Source organism: Rhipicephalus microplus, chromosome X (assembly GCF_043290135.1).
Source record: "Rhipicephalus microplus isolate Deutch F79 chromosome X, USDA_Rmic, whole genome shotgun sequence".
NCBI lineage: Eukaryota > Metazoa > Arthropoda > Arachnida > Ixodida > Ixodidae > Rhipicephalus > Rhipicephalus microplus.
The window spans coordinates 105,099,391-105,118,233 of NC_134710.1; the positions used below are offsets into that span (position 1 = coordinate 105,099,391).

The 18,843-nt window shown below is 44.4% G+C and overlaps 1 protein-coding gene across 2 annotated transcripts in view; it reads left to right on the forward strand.

The window, feature by feature from the left end:
- Positions 1 to 18,097, forward strand: part of LOC119176279 (uncharacterized) — a 235,745-nt gene extending 217,648 nt beyond the window's left edge. For both annotated transcript variants that reach the window (XM_037427481.2, XM_075877355.1), the window contains exons 6-7: positions 15,502 to 15,687; positions 17,832 to 18,097. In XM_037427481.2, the coding sequence (XP_037283378.2) occupies positions 15,502 to 15,687; positions 17,832 to 17,942 (297 nt within the window). In that variant the 3' untranslated portion in view covers positions 17,943 to 18,097. The remainder of the gene's footprint in view (positions 1 to 15,501; positions 15,688 to 17,831) is intronic.
- Positions 18,098 to 18,843: the final 746 nt, after the last annotated feature.

Below are 18,843 nucleotides of genomic sequence, written 5' to 3' on the forward strand. Positions count from 1 at the left end.
CTTACCGCTGGCGATGGGCATCTCGGGAGAATTATCATGTTTTCATCATTGCTCGCGAGATACCGCAATGAGCACGTGTCGCCAGATCGTCACGACCCGACGGCGCGAGCTCTCATCTCCCACGCGTATTTTGCCTCGCGGAGAAGGGGGGGGGGGGTGGGAATGCTCACGCGTGCGTGCACTTACCTCGTGATGGGGAGAATCATACGCGTTTGGCTTTCACTGGAACGATTCTGTTGTAGTTGCCGGGCGCACAAAGGTCACTGCACTCGCTGCACAGTCTCCATTTGCGAAAAGGGCGCGCTTTTCAGACACAGCGAAGTAAGAACTGAAATGCTTATTTGCGTTCTTTTGTACCTGTGAGTATATTTCGTACATCATTTGTGCGTGAGAAATGCGGGGCACGTTTCGATCTGCTTGCCATTCTTCGCGTGACCTTCTAATTCGTTGCTACCGCGTTTATTGCTTCGCCTTGGCGGCAAAGCTGTGACTTTTTACTTAATTAAAATTAAGCAATCATAAAGAAAAAACATTGGGTTTTTGCATTACTGCGTGGTGTTCTTACCCTTGAGCTAAGCCGGCAATGTGCACGTTCTCTGGGGGAACGAAGCCTACTAAAGCTGTTCGTTTCAGTTCACGAAACTATTTCTTAGCAATTAGCCCGTACAATAAACCACCAATGTTAGCGCAGACAGATTTTTCGCTAAACGACATTTTTGGGAGCTTTTTCAAAGCCGTCATAGCAGGTTACTGCGCTGATGCGTTATTTCACGGTCCATTAGTTTCTCGCTATGAAAAGTGCAAGAGTCGTTAGTCGTCAGTGAACGAAAAACAAGAATATGAATCTAGTCATTGTGATTTTAATTTGCATGGTATCCAAAGAAGTAACGCAATCTTTGAAACACGTAGATAGAATGTATTCAAAGAAATTAGGGGATTTTAAGCCGAGGTAGTTCCGGATGGTTAGTTTGTGAATGAAAATGGGTTCAGGAGATAATTAGCAGAGTAATGCGAAAGAGATCGAAATAGCTGCATAAGCTTTCTTATCAAGTACACTAGGCAGTTGCAGGCGGCTCTATTAAATGCTTATTAAAAGCTCTAATGGGGCAGCTCAAATCAATGCCTCATGCCGACGTACTTGTGAAACTCTCCTGTCTCGCCTCAAGTGGCATTCATGCCTTCATACATCCTTCAGGCGAACAATCTGTCTTGCACTACACTTACGAATCGCCTCAGTCGAAAACAATGTTACTAAGGTAATGACTACAGCATCGCCCCGAGTGCATCTCTATCCGCCGCCCCAACCATAATGCAGACCCATTAGCAAGTATGCTCTATGAGCTTCACTTGTTTCTGCGCTCTCTTTACTGCTGTCTGTCGTTCTACTACCAGTGTCAAATAAAACTTGAAGAGTTTCAAGCATTCACAATGGTATATTGGGCGCCTCCCAGTGATCACCATGGACAGGCACGCATATACGCAGTGCTGCCACACCGGATGTACGCGACTGCCGATAATGGTTACTGAAGGACTCTCACTACACAACACTACACAACACCTAGTGTTTGCTGCTGTTTGGGTTTTATGTGACGCTGATAGCACTACATCAAGTATGTTATGCGGATGAAATTTCAGTCATTTTAGGTGTTGTTTTCGAGTCGTCAATCCATATCCACGTGTGGTCATGCATCACATGTGCGCTGCCAGAACAGCCATTTGTTCTAAGCCATCAATAACAATGACATCTTTGCACGCAAGGACCCTAAAATTATCATTTCTATTCTTTGATCTCCCCTCCCCCCTTCCAAAAACGAAAGAAGTTTGCGAACAGTGAGCACCTTTATGAAAACAATTCGTTGGGATGTTTTCCAATATGCTTATTTTCCTCCGTGCTGTAAATTTGGCGCTTGCGTCAGTTGTGAAAAAAAGTACTTCATCAATCGTTATTGAATACCAGGCTCGTTTAGAAACTAAACAAACACTATTTTGATTCACTCGCCAGAAAAAAAAACACTCATTATATAAAAATAAAAATGATAGTGGAAGACGAATGTCACACTCAAACGAGCAGTTCAAAATGAAAAGAAACGTGGTTGATCCCTCTATTTAGGAATTGGTATAACACGAAAGTGAAACTTGTCTTCACAGAGGTAGTTGAGCATTTATTGTGCATTGTTACGACACAATGGCGAAGGAATTAATGGTACAGAAACGAATTGCAATGTGATGCGAACAACGACAAGCAGCTAGGAACTTGCCGCGCGCACCTCAAGAAGAAAGCACGCACGAAATGAACGTACACAGGACGAGCGCGGACAACCAACTGTCACAGCTCTACACTTGAAGCACGCTGCTCAAGCAGAAAAAAAAGACGCCTGAAATGAATGCCGAAGTATACACAAGATGAGCGCAAACAACTTTCGTAATTCTTACTTTTTCAGTGTGAGCAACGTGCTCCTTTAGGAAACGCGGCCGCGGCAGCGAGCGCACTGGACTTCGACCCTTCTTTAACCACTTTAACTTCAAGGCAAACTTACAATGGAAGTACAAGTGTACAAAGCGCCCTAATTTTGAGATAAGCGCACGCACTGGTGGTCGAGCACGCCAGACAGCATTTATACGCACTTTGACCACGCTATGTGGAGGCGCGCGTGTGCAGGAACACGCGGGGTAGCGCGGGATGGTGACCGTTCAAGCGAGTGCACTCTACGCACGCTTCTCGCGCCATCTCACACTGACGACGAAAACGCGCTGAAGTTGCTCAGCTCCGAAGACTGCCAACGATACATGGTGTATATAAATGGCTTGCCGTTGTCACCGTTGTCAATGCTCCGTGGCCTAGTGGTTAGCGCCGCGCGCTGCGGATTGTGAAACGTCACTGCGGATTGTGAATCTATTAGGATTTATTTTAAACCGTCATATTCATGACGGAAGCACGTCAGTGGAGCCGTGGTATACCCCGCCAAAAACACTTTCTTTTTAAAATCAAAGTGCGAGCTCATTCTCAGTGACAGTGCTTTGAGGTTAAGTTAGGCTGCTTGTGAGAGAGATACTTCCAAATCTCTCTATGTAAATCTAGAACAAGGCCGATGTACCAGAATAGTCACTTGAGAAATCGTGATTCCCCGCTCCTCTTAAACTGACACACAGTTGTTGCCCCTGTGAGGTATACCCTGTCAACATAATCATTTCAAACGTCTTCATCTGGTTCACCCAAACCTCATGACGATGATGACACTGTGCACCTTATTTACGTTGGTAATTCTTCATGAAGGCGAAATTCTTCAGCTGTATTCGAAAAAAAATTACACCATCTCCCGCTAAAGGGAACCGTGAGTATAGCATGCAAAGCATTGCATGGATCGACTTAAGATTCAGTTCATCGCCTTGCCCAATGTTAACGCATCCTTGCATGTGGAGCACACCCTGATTTCACTATATTTTCCGTTGCTGTTACTCCTCCCGAACGTTTGTTGGAGCACACCGCAGAGGTTCACAACCACGTCATGCGGGCGCACGTGGGTTGATCACGCGTCTTCATAATCTTGTTCTCCGACGCCATCACGTGATGGCTGAAAGAGTGTAAGGGGGAGACGCCACAACGCTGTACTCAGCCCCTTACACAGGCCTGAACGCGCTTGCGCGTGAGTGCATTCTGGCTGTGCTTGAGCCAGCTGTTGCGCGTGCGCAGTAAGGGTGGTTATGCAAATCATATTGAACTTCACCATCAGCTGCTTCTCATCTAAAAACAAGTAATTTTGATCACGCTTGGCGTCTGCTGTTATACCAGCGCTACAGCCTAAGAGGGAGTACAGCCATGTTGTCAGCATTCGACTGACAAATACACACAATGGACGACCACGACACCAGGAATAGAGGAGGATTATCAAAGGAAGCAATGAAATGAACGTAATTACACCCGGCGCACGTCTTATTTGCTGCCCCCGTTTTGTGTAAATCTCGAAATGGTTCCCTTACGACGTCATTTCCTTCTTGAGTGAGAATCCCTCAATAAACAAAAGCTGGGGCTAAGGATGGTCACAGCGATAGCACAGTGGTTCGAGTATAAGCCTCACGTGCAAGAGGTTCATGGCTCGAAACCCGGTGCCGCGCAATGCCCCACCGGATTAAAAAAATATGCGCGCGATGATGGAATTGCATTAAGAGGCCTAGGGTGTGACCTCACTGCTGACCACCACCGGTAACGCACTCTCTCGCCAGAGAAATATTGGCCACCCTGGTGCAGTATCTGACCACTACCTCCCACGTGGCTACGCCCATTAACCTTCGGCCCTCCGTCACCAGCAGCTGCAAAACACGGCGGCGGTCAGATCTGCGACGAAGCACAGGATGCTAAGAATCTCTGGGCCCAGACAGGCCGCCAATGGAACCTGAACTTAGCAACTCTAGAACCTTGTCTAGTGGGGCAAATCTAGCTGTGCTATTCGAGGAGCTAGATGTAGTTAAATGGGATATCATAGGGCTCAGTGAGGTTAAGAGGACAAATGAGGCCTATGCAATGCAACAGAATGGGCACGTCTTTTGCTATCGTGGCTTGGCGGTCAGAAGAGGACTGGGGGTGGGGATCCTTATGAAATATAGCTGGTAACATAGAGGAATACCATAGGTTCAATGAAAAGGTGGTAAGTATTGTAATTAAACTCAATAAGAGATACAAAATGAAAATGGTACAGGTTTAGGCGCCTACATCCATTCATAATTATGTATTAGTTGAAAATTTCTATGAGACGTTCAATCGGCGGTGAGCAGGGTAAAAACACAGTAAACCATACTGATGGGCGACTTTAGTGCCAAGGTATGCGAGAAGCAAGCTGTAGACCAGGCTGTAAGGGATTATGGCGTCGGTGCTAGAAATACCAGAGGAGATTTATTAGCAGAATTCGCAGATCGCAATAATTTGAGCATTTTGAATACCTTCTACCAAAAAAGAGTGAATTGTAAGTGGATATGAAGGTGCCCTAATGATGAAAGTAAGAATGAAATAGGCTTTATACCGAGTGCACACACAGGCATCGTGCAAGATGTGGAAGTGCTTGGCTAAGTACGATGTAGTGACCATAGAAAGGTAAGGTCTCGAATTTACCTAGATTTGAAGAAGGAACGACCGAAAATATAGGCAAGAAGCAAATCAGTGAGCTAGTACTCAGAGGGAAATTACAGAACTTTAGTCTCGCTTCAGAACAGATACGTGACTCTTATCGCGAAAACCGGCCTTAGCGTTGCCGCAATGAATGATAATCTGACGAGTATTATTACGGAATATGCAATGGGAGTTGGAGGTACGGTAGTTAGACAGGACACTAGCAAGCTGTTTCAGGAGACGAAGAACCTCATTAATAAACGTCAAAGCGTGAAAGCATCAAACAAAACAGGCGAAATAGAACTAACAGAGCGGTCCAAGATGATTTATTAGCGTGAGGTATCCGATGTAAGCAAATACAGCATCGGGATAATTGAGCATGCTCTAAAGAACGGGGGAAGCGTCAAAGCGGTGAAGAGGAAACTTGTGATATATGCCAGGTGTATGCACTAATGGACATGGAAAGTGATTGATATGTGGGGTTTAACGTTCCAAAACCACCATTTGATCATGAGAGACGCCCTAGTAAAGGACTCCGGAAATTTCGACCACCTGGGGTTCGTCAACGTGCACCCAAATCTGAGCACACGGGCCTACGGCATTTCCACCTCCATCGGAAATGCAGCCGCCGCAACCGGAATTCGATCCCGCGACTTGCGGGTTAGCAGCCGAGTATCTTAGTAACTAGACCACCGCGGCGGGGCAAGGGACATGGAAGGTGAAGTAGCTACTAATATGGATAGGATAGTTGAAGTAATTGAGGAGGTTTATAGAGGTCTGTACAGTAGCCGGCACAACAACGACCATATTGTAAGAATTAGCAGTAACCCAGATGTCATCCTACCATTAAGGACAGAAGAAATCAGGTAAGCCTTGAAGGTAAATGTGGTTAATTGGGCGAGTTGGTGATACTCTGAAAGATGAAGATTATTGCGCTAGACAAATATAGCCATCTATAAGTGTCTTTTGACGGGGAGGGTACCAGAATCTTGGAAGAATGCTAACACCATCCTGATTCACAAGACAGGGGACGACAAGGACTTGAAGAATTACTAGCTAATCAGCTTGCTCTCCGTCGTATAAAAGCTATTTACAAATGTAATTGCTAACATAACCAAGACTACAATAGAATTCGATCAACCAAAAGAACAAGCAGTATTTCGAACAGGCTATATACTGAACAATCGACCACATCCATACTGTCAATAAGGTGATAGAGAAAGGCTCAGAATACGCCCAACGGCTATACATAGCCTTCATAGATTTTGAGAAGACATTTTATTCAGTAGAGACATCAGCAGTCATGTAGATACTTCGGTATTAAGGTGTCGACAAAGCATATATCAACATCCTGAAAAAACTATACAGAGGATCAACTGCCACCATAGTGTTCCATAAAGAAAGCGACAGAATACCAATAAAGAAGGGTGTAAAACAAGGGAATACAATCTCACCATTGCTATTTACCGCGTGCTTACAGGAGGTTTTCAGATGCCTAGAATGGGAACAGTTAGGCATAAGAGTTAATCGAGTGTACCTTAGTAACCTGCGTTTCGCCTATGACATTGCATTGCTGAGTAACTTGGGGGACGGGTTGCAACTCATGATTACGGAGTTAGACAAGTAGAGCAGAAAAGTAGGTCTTAAAATGAATCTGCAGAAAACGAAAGTGTTGCACAACAACCTCAGAAGAGAACAGCGCTTCGAGGTAAGTAGCAGTGCACTTGAAGTTGTAGAACAGTGCGTCTACTTACGACAGATAATAACCGCGGAGCCGCACCGTGACAGTGAAATAACTAGAAGAATGAAGATGGGATGGATCAAATTCGGCAAGCATTCTCAAATCATGAACGGTAATCTACCACTAATTCTCAACAGGAAGGTATATAACAGCTGTGTCTTGCCGGTACTTACCTACGGAACAGAAACCTGGAGACTTACAACGGGGGTTCAGCTTAAACTGAGGACGACGCAGCGAGTTATGTAAAGGAAAATGATAGGTGTAACCTTAGGAGACGAAAACAGAGCAGATTGGGTCAGGTAACAAACCGGGGTTAGAGATATCATAGTTGAAATCAAGAAGAAAAAATGGATATGAGCCGGGCATGTAGCGCGAAGTCAGGAAAACCGTTGGTCATTAAGGTTAACTGACAGAATTGCAAGTGAAGGCAAGTGGGTGAAGGGGAGACAGAAAGTTAGGTGGGCAGAGGAAATTAGAAAGTCTGCGGGTTAAGTGGCAGCAGCAAGCACAGGACCGAGTTGACTGGCGGAACATGAGAGAGGCATTTGTCCTGCAGAGGGCGCAGTTAGGCTGATTATTATTATTATATTATTATTATTATTATTATTATTATTGTTGTTGTTGTTGTTGTTGTTGTTGTTGTTGTTGTTGTTGTTGTTGTTGTTGTTGTTGTTGTTGTTGTTGTTGTTGTTGTTGTTGTTGTTGTTGTTAATATTATTATTATCATTATCAAATATGCTAAGAAAACTTCAACCACATAACCTGAAATTCCCCCATGGCGTCCGCATCAAGCAACAAGCGCTGCACTATCTGTTTAGTGTTGAACAGACGAACAGCTTTAAGGCCCTAAATGCAGCGGTGTGTTCATTGAGTCGTCAGTATGCTATTTAAGATGATTGCCCGTAAACATTTGTATGGCGCAAAAAGGACCGAGTGGGAGTGAGCAATTGAACTGTTAAACACGCGCACTTGCCTCCAACTATATAATAACAAAAACAAACACACTGATTTGTATAGGCGTAGCAGCCGGGGGGAGGGGCAAGAGGGGCGCGAGCCAGCCCACTGAGAAAAGTTGGTAGGGCTGAGCCAGCCCACTGAGAAAAGTTGGTAGGGCTGAGCCCTCCACTTTCTACAGTGGTCACTCTTGGCTGCACGCTGGAGAAACCAACAAGTAAGGCGTAGTTTTCCATCACAACAGTAATTACTCAATTATGTTCTTACGGGAGAACGAAATTGTTACAAGGCTATCTTACAAGATAGTGATTGTATGGTAACGTTGCCGCAGTGAGAATATCTATATATATATCTATCTATCTATCTATCTAACTATATATATATATATATATATATATATATATATATATATATATATATATATATATATATATATATATATATATATATAAGGGAAAGAAGTGTATACCTAAGGGCTCGTTTTTCTGTGTTTTAACACAATATTAATGAGATCTAACAGACAATAATGCCAAGGAATGTACAGGGGAAGTTATTAGAACCAATGGAATGTAAATAAGAAGAAAGAAGAAAGAAAAGTGGATGAAAGAATAACCAGCCGTGAGCAGGAGACAGTAATGCCAAAGAATGTACAGCGGAAGTTATTAGAACAAATAGAATGTAAATGAGAAGAAAGAAAAGTGGATGAAAAAATAACCAGCCGTGAGCAGGAATCGAACCTACAACCTTCGAATAACGCGTTCGATGCTATATATATATATATATATATATATATATATATATATATATATATATATATATATATATATATATATATATATATATATATATATATATATATATATATATATATATATATATATATATACCACCTGTTGAGTGAGGTAAGTCAGCCCCCCTCCCCTCCATGCACGTGTGACGTCCCTGCAAACACGGACGGAACCCCGGTCCTTTCAAGATGTTTTCGCTCGTTTCTTAAACCCACGCATAAAAAAAAAGAAAAGAAAACCTTCGGTGTAACGACTGGGCATTCCGGAGTGGAGTACCTGGAAGGATTATTTCTACTGTTCTCGCGGGCCCCCTTTCAAACACGAGGACCGGGCGACGCCTTGTCGTCTACAGACAGTGTGACAGTGTAGGGTGGAGGTAATCCGCGCGCACCCTTCACATTTGTGGCATGGGGGAGCAGCAGAGCACCTTTTGTTGGTTTGGGGAATGCGACCCTGCCGCAGCGCCTGTGCCGGGTCCGGTCTGACTTTCCGTCAGGCTCCGTGGCTCCAGGGCTCATTACTGCGTTCTGCGCGGATGGCCACCCGCGGCGTTGAATGACGAAGAAGCGGCGGCTACGGAGAATTTCGCGGGAGACACCGAGCTGCATGGAAACGTTGAGACTTGGTCTGGACATCGGCTCATCCAGTACCGGAAGCATCGGGACCATTGTTAGCCCGTAATTAAAGTCTCTTGGGACAGCTCGCCCATCTCTCCCTCTCTGAGGCTTGAGTTTGTACATTGTTACTTGCTCGGCTTTGTTTGGGAGAGGGTTTTTTACTGATGTGGGCCGCGGGGGCGGCTGTCGAAGATGATACACTCCGACTGACGAGAAAATATGCCGCGTCGATAGTGCCCCGGTAGGGCAGAGTCGGAACCCGAGAAAAGCGGCCACGTGTCGAGGAAGGAGAGAGGCGAGGAGAGTCATTCCCAGGGGAGAAAAAGAAGTGGACGGCGACGGAAGGGGACAGATCAGACCTCGACGCCAAGAACCAACCTTCGGCCCTGAATCGAGCAGCAAACTCCGAGGCCCCGACTGCACGGACATTCTGTGAGACGAACTTCACCTCCCTTACTTAAACGAGCTTTGCGGGACGGGATGTGGCATATTGAGACATTGCGCGGTTTTATTAATTAATGACTTTATCATTTGTGTCGTCGTGTGTTTACTCTGTATTGAGGCACCCTTGTATTGTCACCGTTACTTCGCTTATGTATCCTGTTTCGCGTGTCGCGAGTATTTGCTGATGTGTTACAATTTCGTGTAACAGAGATGTCGTTCACGGGCGGTATCTGTGTACGCCATTTGCACTTGCTATTGAATTAAATGCGTCCATGATTAAGAAAAGATCGTGACGTCTCTTACTTCCCGGCCCCAGCACGAATCCCTGTATGTGGAAAGTGATTGAGACGCGTAGCCAAGAGGGAACCGGATAAAAAGGGGGTTGAGGGGTCTTCCCTCTCTTTGGCGATCGGTGGCGTAGCGGGACGTCTCACACGAAAGAGTTGGTACGCCACTGCCGATTTGTATATTCTGTCAAACAAGGTAATTTCAATACAAATATTGAAACCAATATGAAACTACGAATAATCATGAGCCACTAAAACAGAGTCGATATATGAGCCAGAAACTTCACTGACGCGAGCAGTAAAATAATGCCAGCACACATGAACACATGCCCATTCGAGTGACACGCAAAAGGGGCAGCGCGCAACGTAACCTTAACACGATGTTCGTTCAATTGACTGTTTCTACTTCTGTAGCAAGATTAGCTTGTTAGGAATCATATGTAAATCGGCGTAGTTTCCGTGTACTACTTATGGAAGTTGGCGCCCGTGTCGGCAAGTTCATTCTTAACTTCGTCTCTATTCTTTTGGCGCCATACAATCTTTTTTTTTTTAATAATGAACCAACTAGCTCATCATCAAGCCCTGTTGAATGACTGCCCGTGTAATCCAAGCCTTCTGGCATAGTTGTCGGGGAAACAGGCTTAAAAGGAAAATTGGGAGTATGATGCCCAGGAGCAGTGAATCATTTCATCGCCATCGACTCCAATGCCAGCTTCCTACGTGCAACGGGCCTTCTTTACCCTGCACACGGAGGCTATCGTCATTACAACGCATCGCGCCGTTGCGCCTTCGCTCGGGGCACGCCTGTACGATGGCTTGCAACCGCAAACATTACCTTGCACCATCGAACACGTGCCGAGACTGCAGTGAGAGGGGTTCCCCTGACCATGTCCTCCTCAAGTACACAAACACATTTTGGCGTACTCGGGGAGTGGTTGCCATCCACATTCAGCAATCTGTGGTTCGCTGAAGACTCTGCTGCAGGGCTTGTCTCCTCCACAGGCTCACTGAAATGCTGTGCACGCGTGCACGAGACGGCTTTCTTATACGCCGCTGGGCGACCATGCACGGCGCCTCACCTTCGGTGGGGCACGAACACCGTTTCAACGCTTGCGACTGCAGTCTTCTCAATGTTCGTATTCCTCGCACGCCTGCACGGAAACGATTGTCTCTTCAAGGCCTTCATATAGCGAAGCTTCCAGAAACGCTTCAGCTCTGCAAGAGGGCAGCCGGAGCTGCACGCACTCGTATGGCGGCTTCTTTTCCCACTTAACTCACACCACAGCCATCACTGAAGCCTCTACCAGAAGACCAAAGGATGGCTTCTGAATTAAGTCAACTAAAACTGCCGTCACACGAGTGCATTAGCCTACAAAGGAGCCGCATCCGCGATGACGGCACCCACGCGTAAAATCCTCTAAAGGAACGACCAGGATACTCGTCTCGATCAGAAGGTTTTAGATCTCCACAACTGTTCTTTTTTTTTTTACTGTTGCTTCATTCACGAACAAGTTTCCATGCCGCATTGGTATTGTTGAAAGCGTTGCGGAAGTGAGAAAACCATCGCTTACGACTTTTCTCGTTGTAGCTGCAGCTAACAATGACAGTCTTTTGCGACGGCATTTATTTATTTATTTATTTATTTATTTATTTATTTATTTCACAATATCTCTCAGGCCCCGGAAGAAGCATAAGGTGAGGGGGCATACAGAGCAATACAATCCCTTAAATACGCGTATTAACAGAAATCCGCTACATAACAGAAAATTTTGCGCAGGAGTAAATACAAATTGCAGTTACAGTACATAACATAATACAGCTATAGTACAATTGCATCATTATACACCTTGCAATGGAAAGGAAAGCTTGTTGTTCCAAAGCTATTGAAAGACAAACATAATCAGAATATGAAAAGTAATCTTGCATAAGCTTATCACATGTTTTTTTGTTGTTTTTTACTTTTTGTTTACCTTAACCTTTCTTTCGACTGCAGCTGACTGGGTATTTATCTTCTGTTTAACCTATCCGCCTTTCACATCTCCTTTGCCTTTATCTCTCTCGAAGCTTCCGGTACATCATTTATTCAGTCTCTTCATTTTCTCTCTTTCCACTGAATATTTCAAGTACTGGCATTTCTTCGGGACACTGGGTCTGCACGTGCACCTCTTTTCCCTTCTTTCCTGCAGTCTTTCGTTTTCTTTCTTTCCTGCATTTTCTGATATACAATCAGTTACGCAATAAGAGTAGCTAAACTGTCGACAAAAATTCAATCCTAATATTTTTTCTCCCACAGACGCGGTAAATTTAGAGGTCGTTCGCAGTAATCTATACCTATTTAGCCACCTTCACGGGATTTTAATGCTGTTACGCACTTTTTCCTCCTTGCTTATCAGCTCAGAAGCAAATGCAAGCGTTATCGTCGTAGCGTATGTCCAGGTTTTTATTCCACCTACAAGGCCCTCGCCACCTACACCTGAGGCCACGCATGTCATATCAAGTATTTCCCAGCGCTGACAGCAGAGTGTTATATCAAAGGAGTAATTTATGTATTGAGCGCAATTCGCGCAATAAATAAAAGATGCCAGGACATGTGCTACTATTTCTCGTGAAACCTGTTAGCAACGCCCACATCTTTTAGCAAATGGTCCCTGGGTTTTAGCTGAAAGCCATGTGCGAGCGCGTGGGTGGCTTCTAGCTGCGCGTGCATGCGTGTATGAGCGTTCACGCGCGTATGCGTGCGCGCATGCGTACATTTACAAGCATGTCTCTTGCATGCCTGATTCACCCATGATTCCAGCACGAGCAATACTTATCAAGTAAGGGCAATAAGTTCAGCCGAGAAGCAAAGGCCGTACTCAGAACGCAGCATTATCCTTGTATGTCGTTTTCCTTGTCGCTTTTGTGTCTCTGATGTGCCTATTAAAACATAGGCCCATATTCCCAAATTGATTGATTGATTTGTGGGGTTTAACGTCCCAAAACCACCATTTGATTATGAGAGACGCCGTAGTGGAGGGCTCCGGAAATTTTGACCACCTGGGGTTCTTTAACGTGCACCCAAATCTGAGTACACGGGCCCCATATTCCCAAACCAACCTTACAGTTTACCCTAAATGCTAATTCGTTGACCTTTACTACTGATGAGGCAAACGAGAAATAATTATAATGCTGGTGTGGGAGTAAGATCCTTGGTGCCGGGTGAATAAATCTTAGTTACTCACCAGTTGTGGTGAGCAACTTCCACCAACAAAGTCAGCTGCTTTTCTTTCATATTTCTGCAGTCGGCTTCTCGTGTGCGTATTTAGGGCCACCGCAAGAGACAATTCGTGTTTTGTTCGCATTAAAAGAACATTATATTTGGCACTTTTTAACTCACGCCTATATTATTGTACACTAATATGGGGAAACATGACATTATCAAACTTCCAGCAAATATTCTTGGTCCAAAAAAAAAAGCGCTACGTGCAATAGAAGACTCCTCGTATCTAGAACACACAGACCCTTTATTCCAAAAACATAAAAATCATGAAGATTCACAACATATACAAACATAAACAACTAAGAACATATAAAAATGCTATATTAGGAAGAATAGAACTATGTGACGCAATAGCAAATCTTCGAGCAAATAAATGTTTCTGTCATTTATTTATTTTATTTTTATTTATTTATACATACTGCAGCCCCTATTAGGGCTATTGCAGGAGTGGACATACAAATGATCAGGTGATAACAAGCAGAAACAAAAACATGAGCATATGGCACAAATTTGTGGTTCATTGTACTACACAAGATACAGAATGAACAGAGCAAGAGCACAGAAAGCAAAAGAACATGGAAATACCTACTTAACACGCATGTGATATTGCACTCAGAAACTGCTCCAAAGGGAGCCCGCGGGTATCGCCGGGTAGCAAGTTCCAGAGCTCAATAGTGAAGGGAAAAAAACTATACTTAAACAAATCAGTTTTGGGGTGAAGTGGCGTAATATTTAGCGCATGTTGACTCCTGGTGTGAACAGAGGGTGGTGTGGCAAACTGCAGATACCTGTGGAGCGAGGGCAAGCGCGGCGAATTAATCAAGGTGTACAGGAGCTTTAAGCATTCTGAATGGCGCCTGGCAGATAAAGGAGTTAAACCCAAAGGTGCTAAGTTGGACGTAGGCGAAAAATCCCGGTCATATCTTCGGCAGATAAAACGGACGGCTTTTTTTGTATGGATTCTAGTTTTGCAATGTCGGACGCTTTGTGTGGATTCCACACGACACAACCGTATTCGAGTAATGGCCGTACTAACGTTTTAAATGTTAAGAGCTTGGTTTCTTTGGTGCTACACGGAGAACGCGCTGTAAGTAACCTAATCTCTTCAGGGCTTTATTATACGTAATATCAATGTGTTTGGACCAGGACATGTTGTGAGTGAAATGAAGGCCGAGGTACTTATATTCCATTTTTCTTGTTAAATGACAACCATCGAATGAGTAGGGAAATAGATGAGCGGATGACCGAGTAGAAAATGTCATGCACACAGTTTTTTGGAAATTTACATTCATTTGCCAGGTTTGGCACCAAGTGAAAAATTGGAATTTCAGGTATCAGCCTGCATACCACGTTCTGTCACGCGTACTCGTTATATGGAAGAAAAACTTGATTATGTACTCGCATTCACCCTAAATAAAGTATACAAAAAATGTTGATGTGTTAAGAATAGTACTAACAAAAACTTGCTGGATCTCTTTTTGTAATGTATGTCTATATATGAATGAATGAAGCAACTTATGATTCCTTAGTAGTTTTTAGCAGCAGGTAATTTGTATATTTAGCAGTAGTTTGTAGCGTTCACGTTTTTTTTTCATTATATACAGTTGTTTTTGTTAATCTGTCTTGCTGTTCGCTATTTTTTTTCGTTACAACAATTTGGACAATATTATTTTGATACCGATATGTTTCGAACAGTCACTGCTGCACTACGGGGTACTAGCTGCACAAGTGCAGCTTTATCTCTGATCCCCTATTTTCGCATGAACATTGCCGTATTGGGCATTGGTCAATGTGAAAATAAAATTCAGATTTAAATTTGAATTTGTATTTAACTTAACTGCGCTCCACCTACCCTCTCTTCTTCCTTCATTTTTCTTTATTTTTTTCTGGCACACAGTTTCATGCACGCCATCACCCGGAAATATTTGTAGGTGCGCAATTGTATCAGTTTGGTGTGAATGTTGCTAGGTAGAACTAAACAAATTCATTTGTTTCCCGGCTTTCACTTTTGCCTAAACCACGTTGATAAAATATAGATGTCTGTGGACGAGAACATGTTTACGTTAGGTTTATTTACATATCCGAATCGGCCCTTACATCGTTACATAAGCGCAGTGTGTGAACGGTGCGCTTAATTGTCATGAAAGCATAATGCGTGCGCATGCAATACACTCTCAACCAGAAGAGAATGTTGTCGTTATGACGATGGGGTAGAATCATTAGCATTACTCCATAACTACGACATCATTTATGGGTGGCAGTGGAAGCCTAGTTAGTGTGTTGAGGTGACTCTGGGATTGATTTCTGCAGGACGAGCATGACCCGAAGAGCTTGCAGTCAGACCAGGCCATGGCGTCTCCGAACAATGATGGCGGCTGCGAGGAAGCGGCCAGCGTGGCTTCAGACTGCCGCAGCGACGACTGGGCCTCCATTGTCGTCGAGTGCGCCAACCACGGCTCCAACGGCGCCCATTCAAGCAGCGACCTTACCGACGAGGTCAATCGATTGGTTCTCGCTGTTTGAAATGCTTCCTTCATGCTCTGTACACCACGAACCGGAAGACGATAATTGGACTCCGCATCTTAGCGCTGCTTGCGCCGTCGGTTGCACTTCCCCTTTTGCAGTTTCCATGCGTTCATTCTCTCGCGGAATACGACAGTCAGCCTAAGTGCCTCAGTCAGCTTATATACTGCCGCTCGAATCGAGTGACCTGTTGTTTAAACAGTTCAATCAACTTATTCGTGTTGCATGCTGCACTTCGGTACACACAACTGAAGCAAGGCTGTCCCACTTCAAAAAACTTTCTTGGCCCCATGCAGGGCCTTCGAGATGAGCTCTTAGTTACTGCATGTTTGTATAGGTTCTCCTGTGAGGAGTTATGAAGTTCATGTTAGTGAGCTAAGAGACAAAACTAACGAGATTCAGACAACAAACGCGGTGCCGCAAAAGATGAAACAGAGTTATTTGGGAAAACGTGCCCCTTTTACATGAAGGGCTTTGTTTCATGTCCCCAGTGAGACGTTTGTCGTCTCGCTTTGTTCGTCCTGGTCCCTTACGCCGCTACCAACACTGAATCACAAGATACCTGCTGAACTGAATTTTCTTCCAAGCTATGAAATTCATGTGTTCAACTCAGACATTCAAATGACAATAAGGAAACAGCGTCGAAGGCTTCAATCCAGTCGGCCTACTTTTTTTTTCTTTTGACAACACCAAATAATAGATCGGAAGAGGCAACAACTTTTCTAACCAAGAGAGTACTGGCTGCAGCAACGGTTCTACTTTGTATTTATATATATAAGAAACGTTGGTGACTTTACTGGCGCCAGCTTTTGTTCTTCCGATGTGATACATAACTACAATCACAAAACATAATGAAAACATACAAGAGCAGAGGGGACAGTTACAAACACTTGCTGAATTCCACAAAAGGTAAAGTATAGGAATACTAAAGAAACACGTAAAGTTATGAAAATAACACCGTAAATACTCGCATATTTTGAACACTTTGTTTCCCGATTTTGAGGCCTCGAGAAGGGGGTGCGCAAATTACGCGAGAATTTCGTCAGCGCATACGAAATATTGTGCCATAGTCCTAACGCGCAGAGTATGTACATTTATAAACAAAGAAGATATAAATTGGAGCACAAACGAAGTGTACTTGTTAATTTAAAAAAAATAGCACGTACTTTACCCAGACAGATCTTGTCACGCGTGGACTAGCGGGAATCAATGATCGCGAAGTCCGATTGGGAATCATTCTATTTTCTTGAAGCTCTTTCGACAATGATGGGAGCAACTAGGCCTCACGACGCGGAGTTACCGGAATAACTAAGCGTCCCGCACATAATTCAAAGGGCCTCATATAATGGCAAGAAACTTGAATTAGAAGAGTGCACTTTTCTGCCAGCGTACCGATCACGCCGGTCGCCAAGTTGAAGTACGCCCCCTTGAAGTGCTTTGCGGCGGCACGCTTTCCGTTTTCCTCTACGAAATTCACAGCAGCGGGCTTCAATTTCGCCGTATTTATAATTACTGCAGCACATCGCAAGGAAACCATCAAAACGCGTCGGCCAGATGGCGAAACTTTAACTTCAGGAAATGACCAAGCGTGCGTTGCAGTGCGGACGAAGAGAACGATGGGAACAGTTGGTGCGACAGGCCCTCGCGCGCCTGCGATGCAGAAAGTCGTCTGTGCCGTGACGTGAGTGCGCATTCTCGCCATTATCGCGGTGGTAGAGATTGGGGATAGGGGGAGGCAAACGGTCGAACAGTTCCGACCGACGACCCGTCAACCGATGTTGGAGTGTGGTATTGTAGGGACCCTTGTTCGGGGAAGTCCTCGGAAGCAGGGACTTCGCACTGGCAAAATATTAGGGGTGCGCAAATTATGCGGAGGCGCAAATTATGCCCGTAAATACGGTAAGTTCAGAAATAATAAGTGCACAAAATACTGAAAAACATACATATTTCTAGCACATATCTTCTTTTTGTACGCTGTGAAAGAAAGACATAGTTGTTCTAAGTAACAAAGTAAACAATGAACAACTGTTTTCTTTCAAAGCTGTCATCAAGGCTATGGTACTGAATTTTCTGATTGCTCAGGTATCCATTAAACCAACCTTGGCTTATGTGTGCAGGGTGTGGACAAGTCTCACGATGACTCACCGGCGGGTTCAAGCCATGACACCTTTGAGAAAGGCGTGGACACCACGGACCTGCAGCCCATCATAGCTGCCGAGCACACCTAAGCAGCGGCTGCACTTTACCTCTCTTGAACGACGAGAGGAGCTCGGAACTGGCAGCGAGGCATCTATTGTTTGTTATAGCTTGTTTCCGCCATATGGTTCCTTTTAGAAGACTCCCAAAATTAATACAGTGCGCCTATCACAGCTGTGCAAAGTCATCAATCGAGTCCGGCAACACGCGCGAGCAGTCATTCACTTGTGCAACTCGGGGACATCTCCAAGTTTGGTACAACACACGCATTAAAGGAGTGCTCTGCTGCAGTGCTCATGTATAGTAGAGTGTCAATCGCATAAGCTTATTGACTTGCTAGGTATTTTAAGGTTATGTGTCCTTTTATTATAGTTCACCAGCTTACGCCTTCGTCCGCAGCCGATAGTGATCGCGGCGCGATGTGGTCTTTTGTTAGTCCGCACTATTCTTTTTCTTCTTTCTCTGTCTTGGCTCATTCATTCTCGATCTGCAGAAATCGATATTTTAAATAACAAACTACCGTCACTTTTCCAAACAACAATGAGAGGAGCCATTCACCGTCAGACCCAGAACACCGTCGGTGTAGTTCACTGTGGTTCATTGTGTGCCCGCGGCCGTTCTTTCTGTTAAATGAAACTCCTCAAATCTTAAGGGATGAAATTAGGATTAAGGAGTATGCTGGAGGGTCGGTTTTTCTATAATGGAACCACATCAATATATATGCAAAATACTTGAAGAAAGAGCAGCTAAATTCACTGTCTAGTGCACGCCCAGTACATTTTATTCTTCTGCAATCCGATGTTTCCGCTCCTTTTCGTGGCCGCAGGGCAGTAGTCTCCTTCAAAGCACGCACGTCTGACATGAATAGCTCTTTGAACATGAATATTTTATATGGCCAGTGCTTTCTAATGAGACTGAATGTAAAAAAAAAAA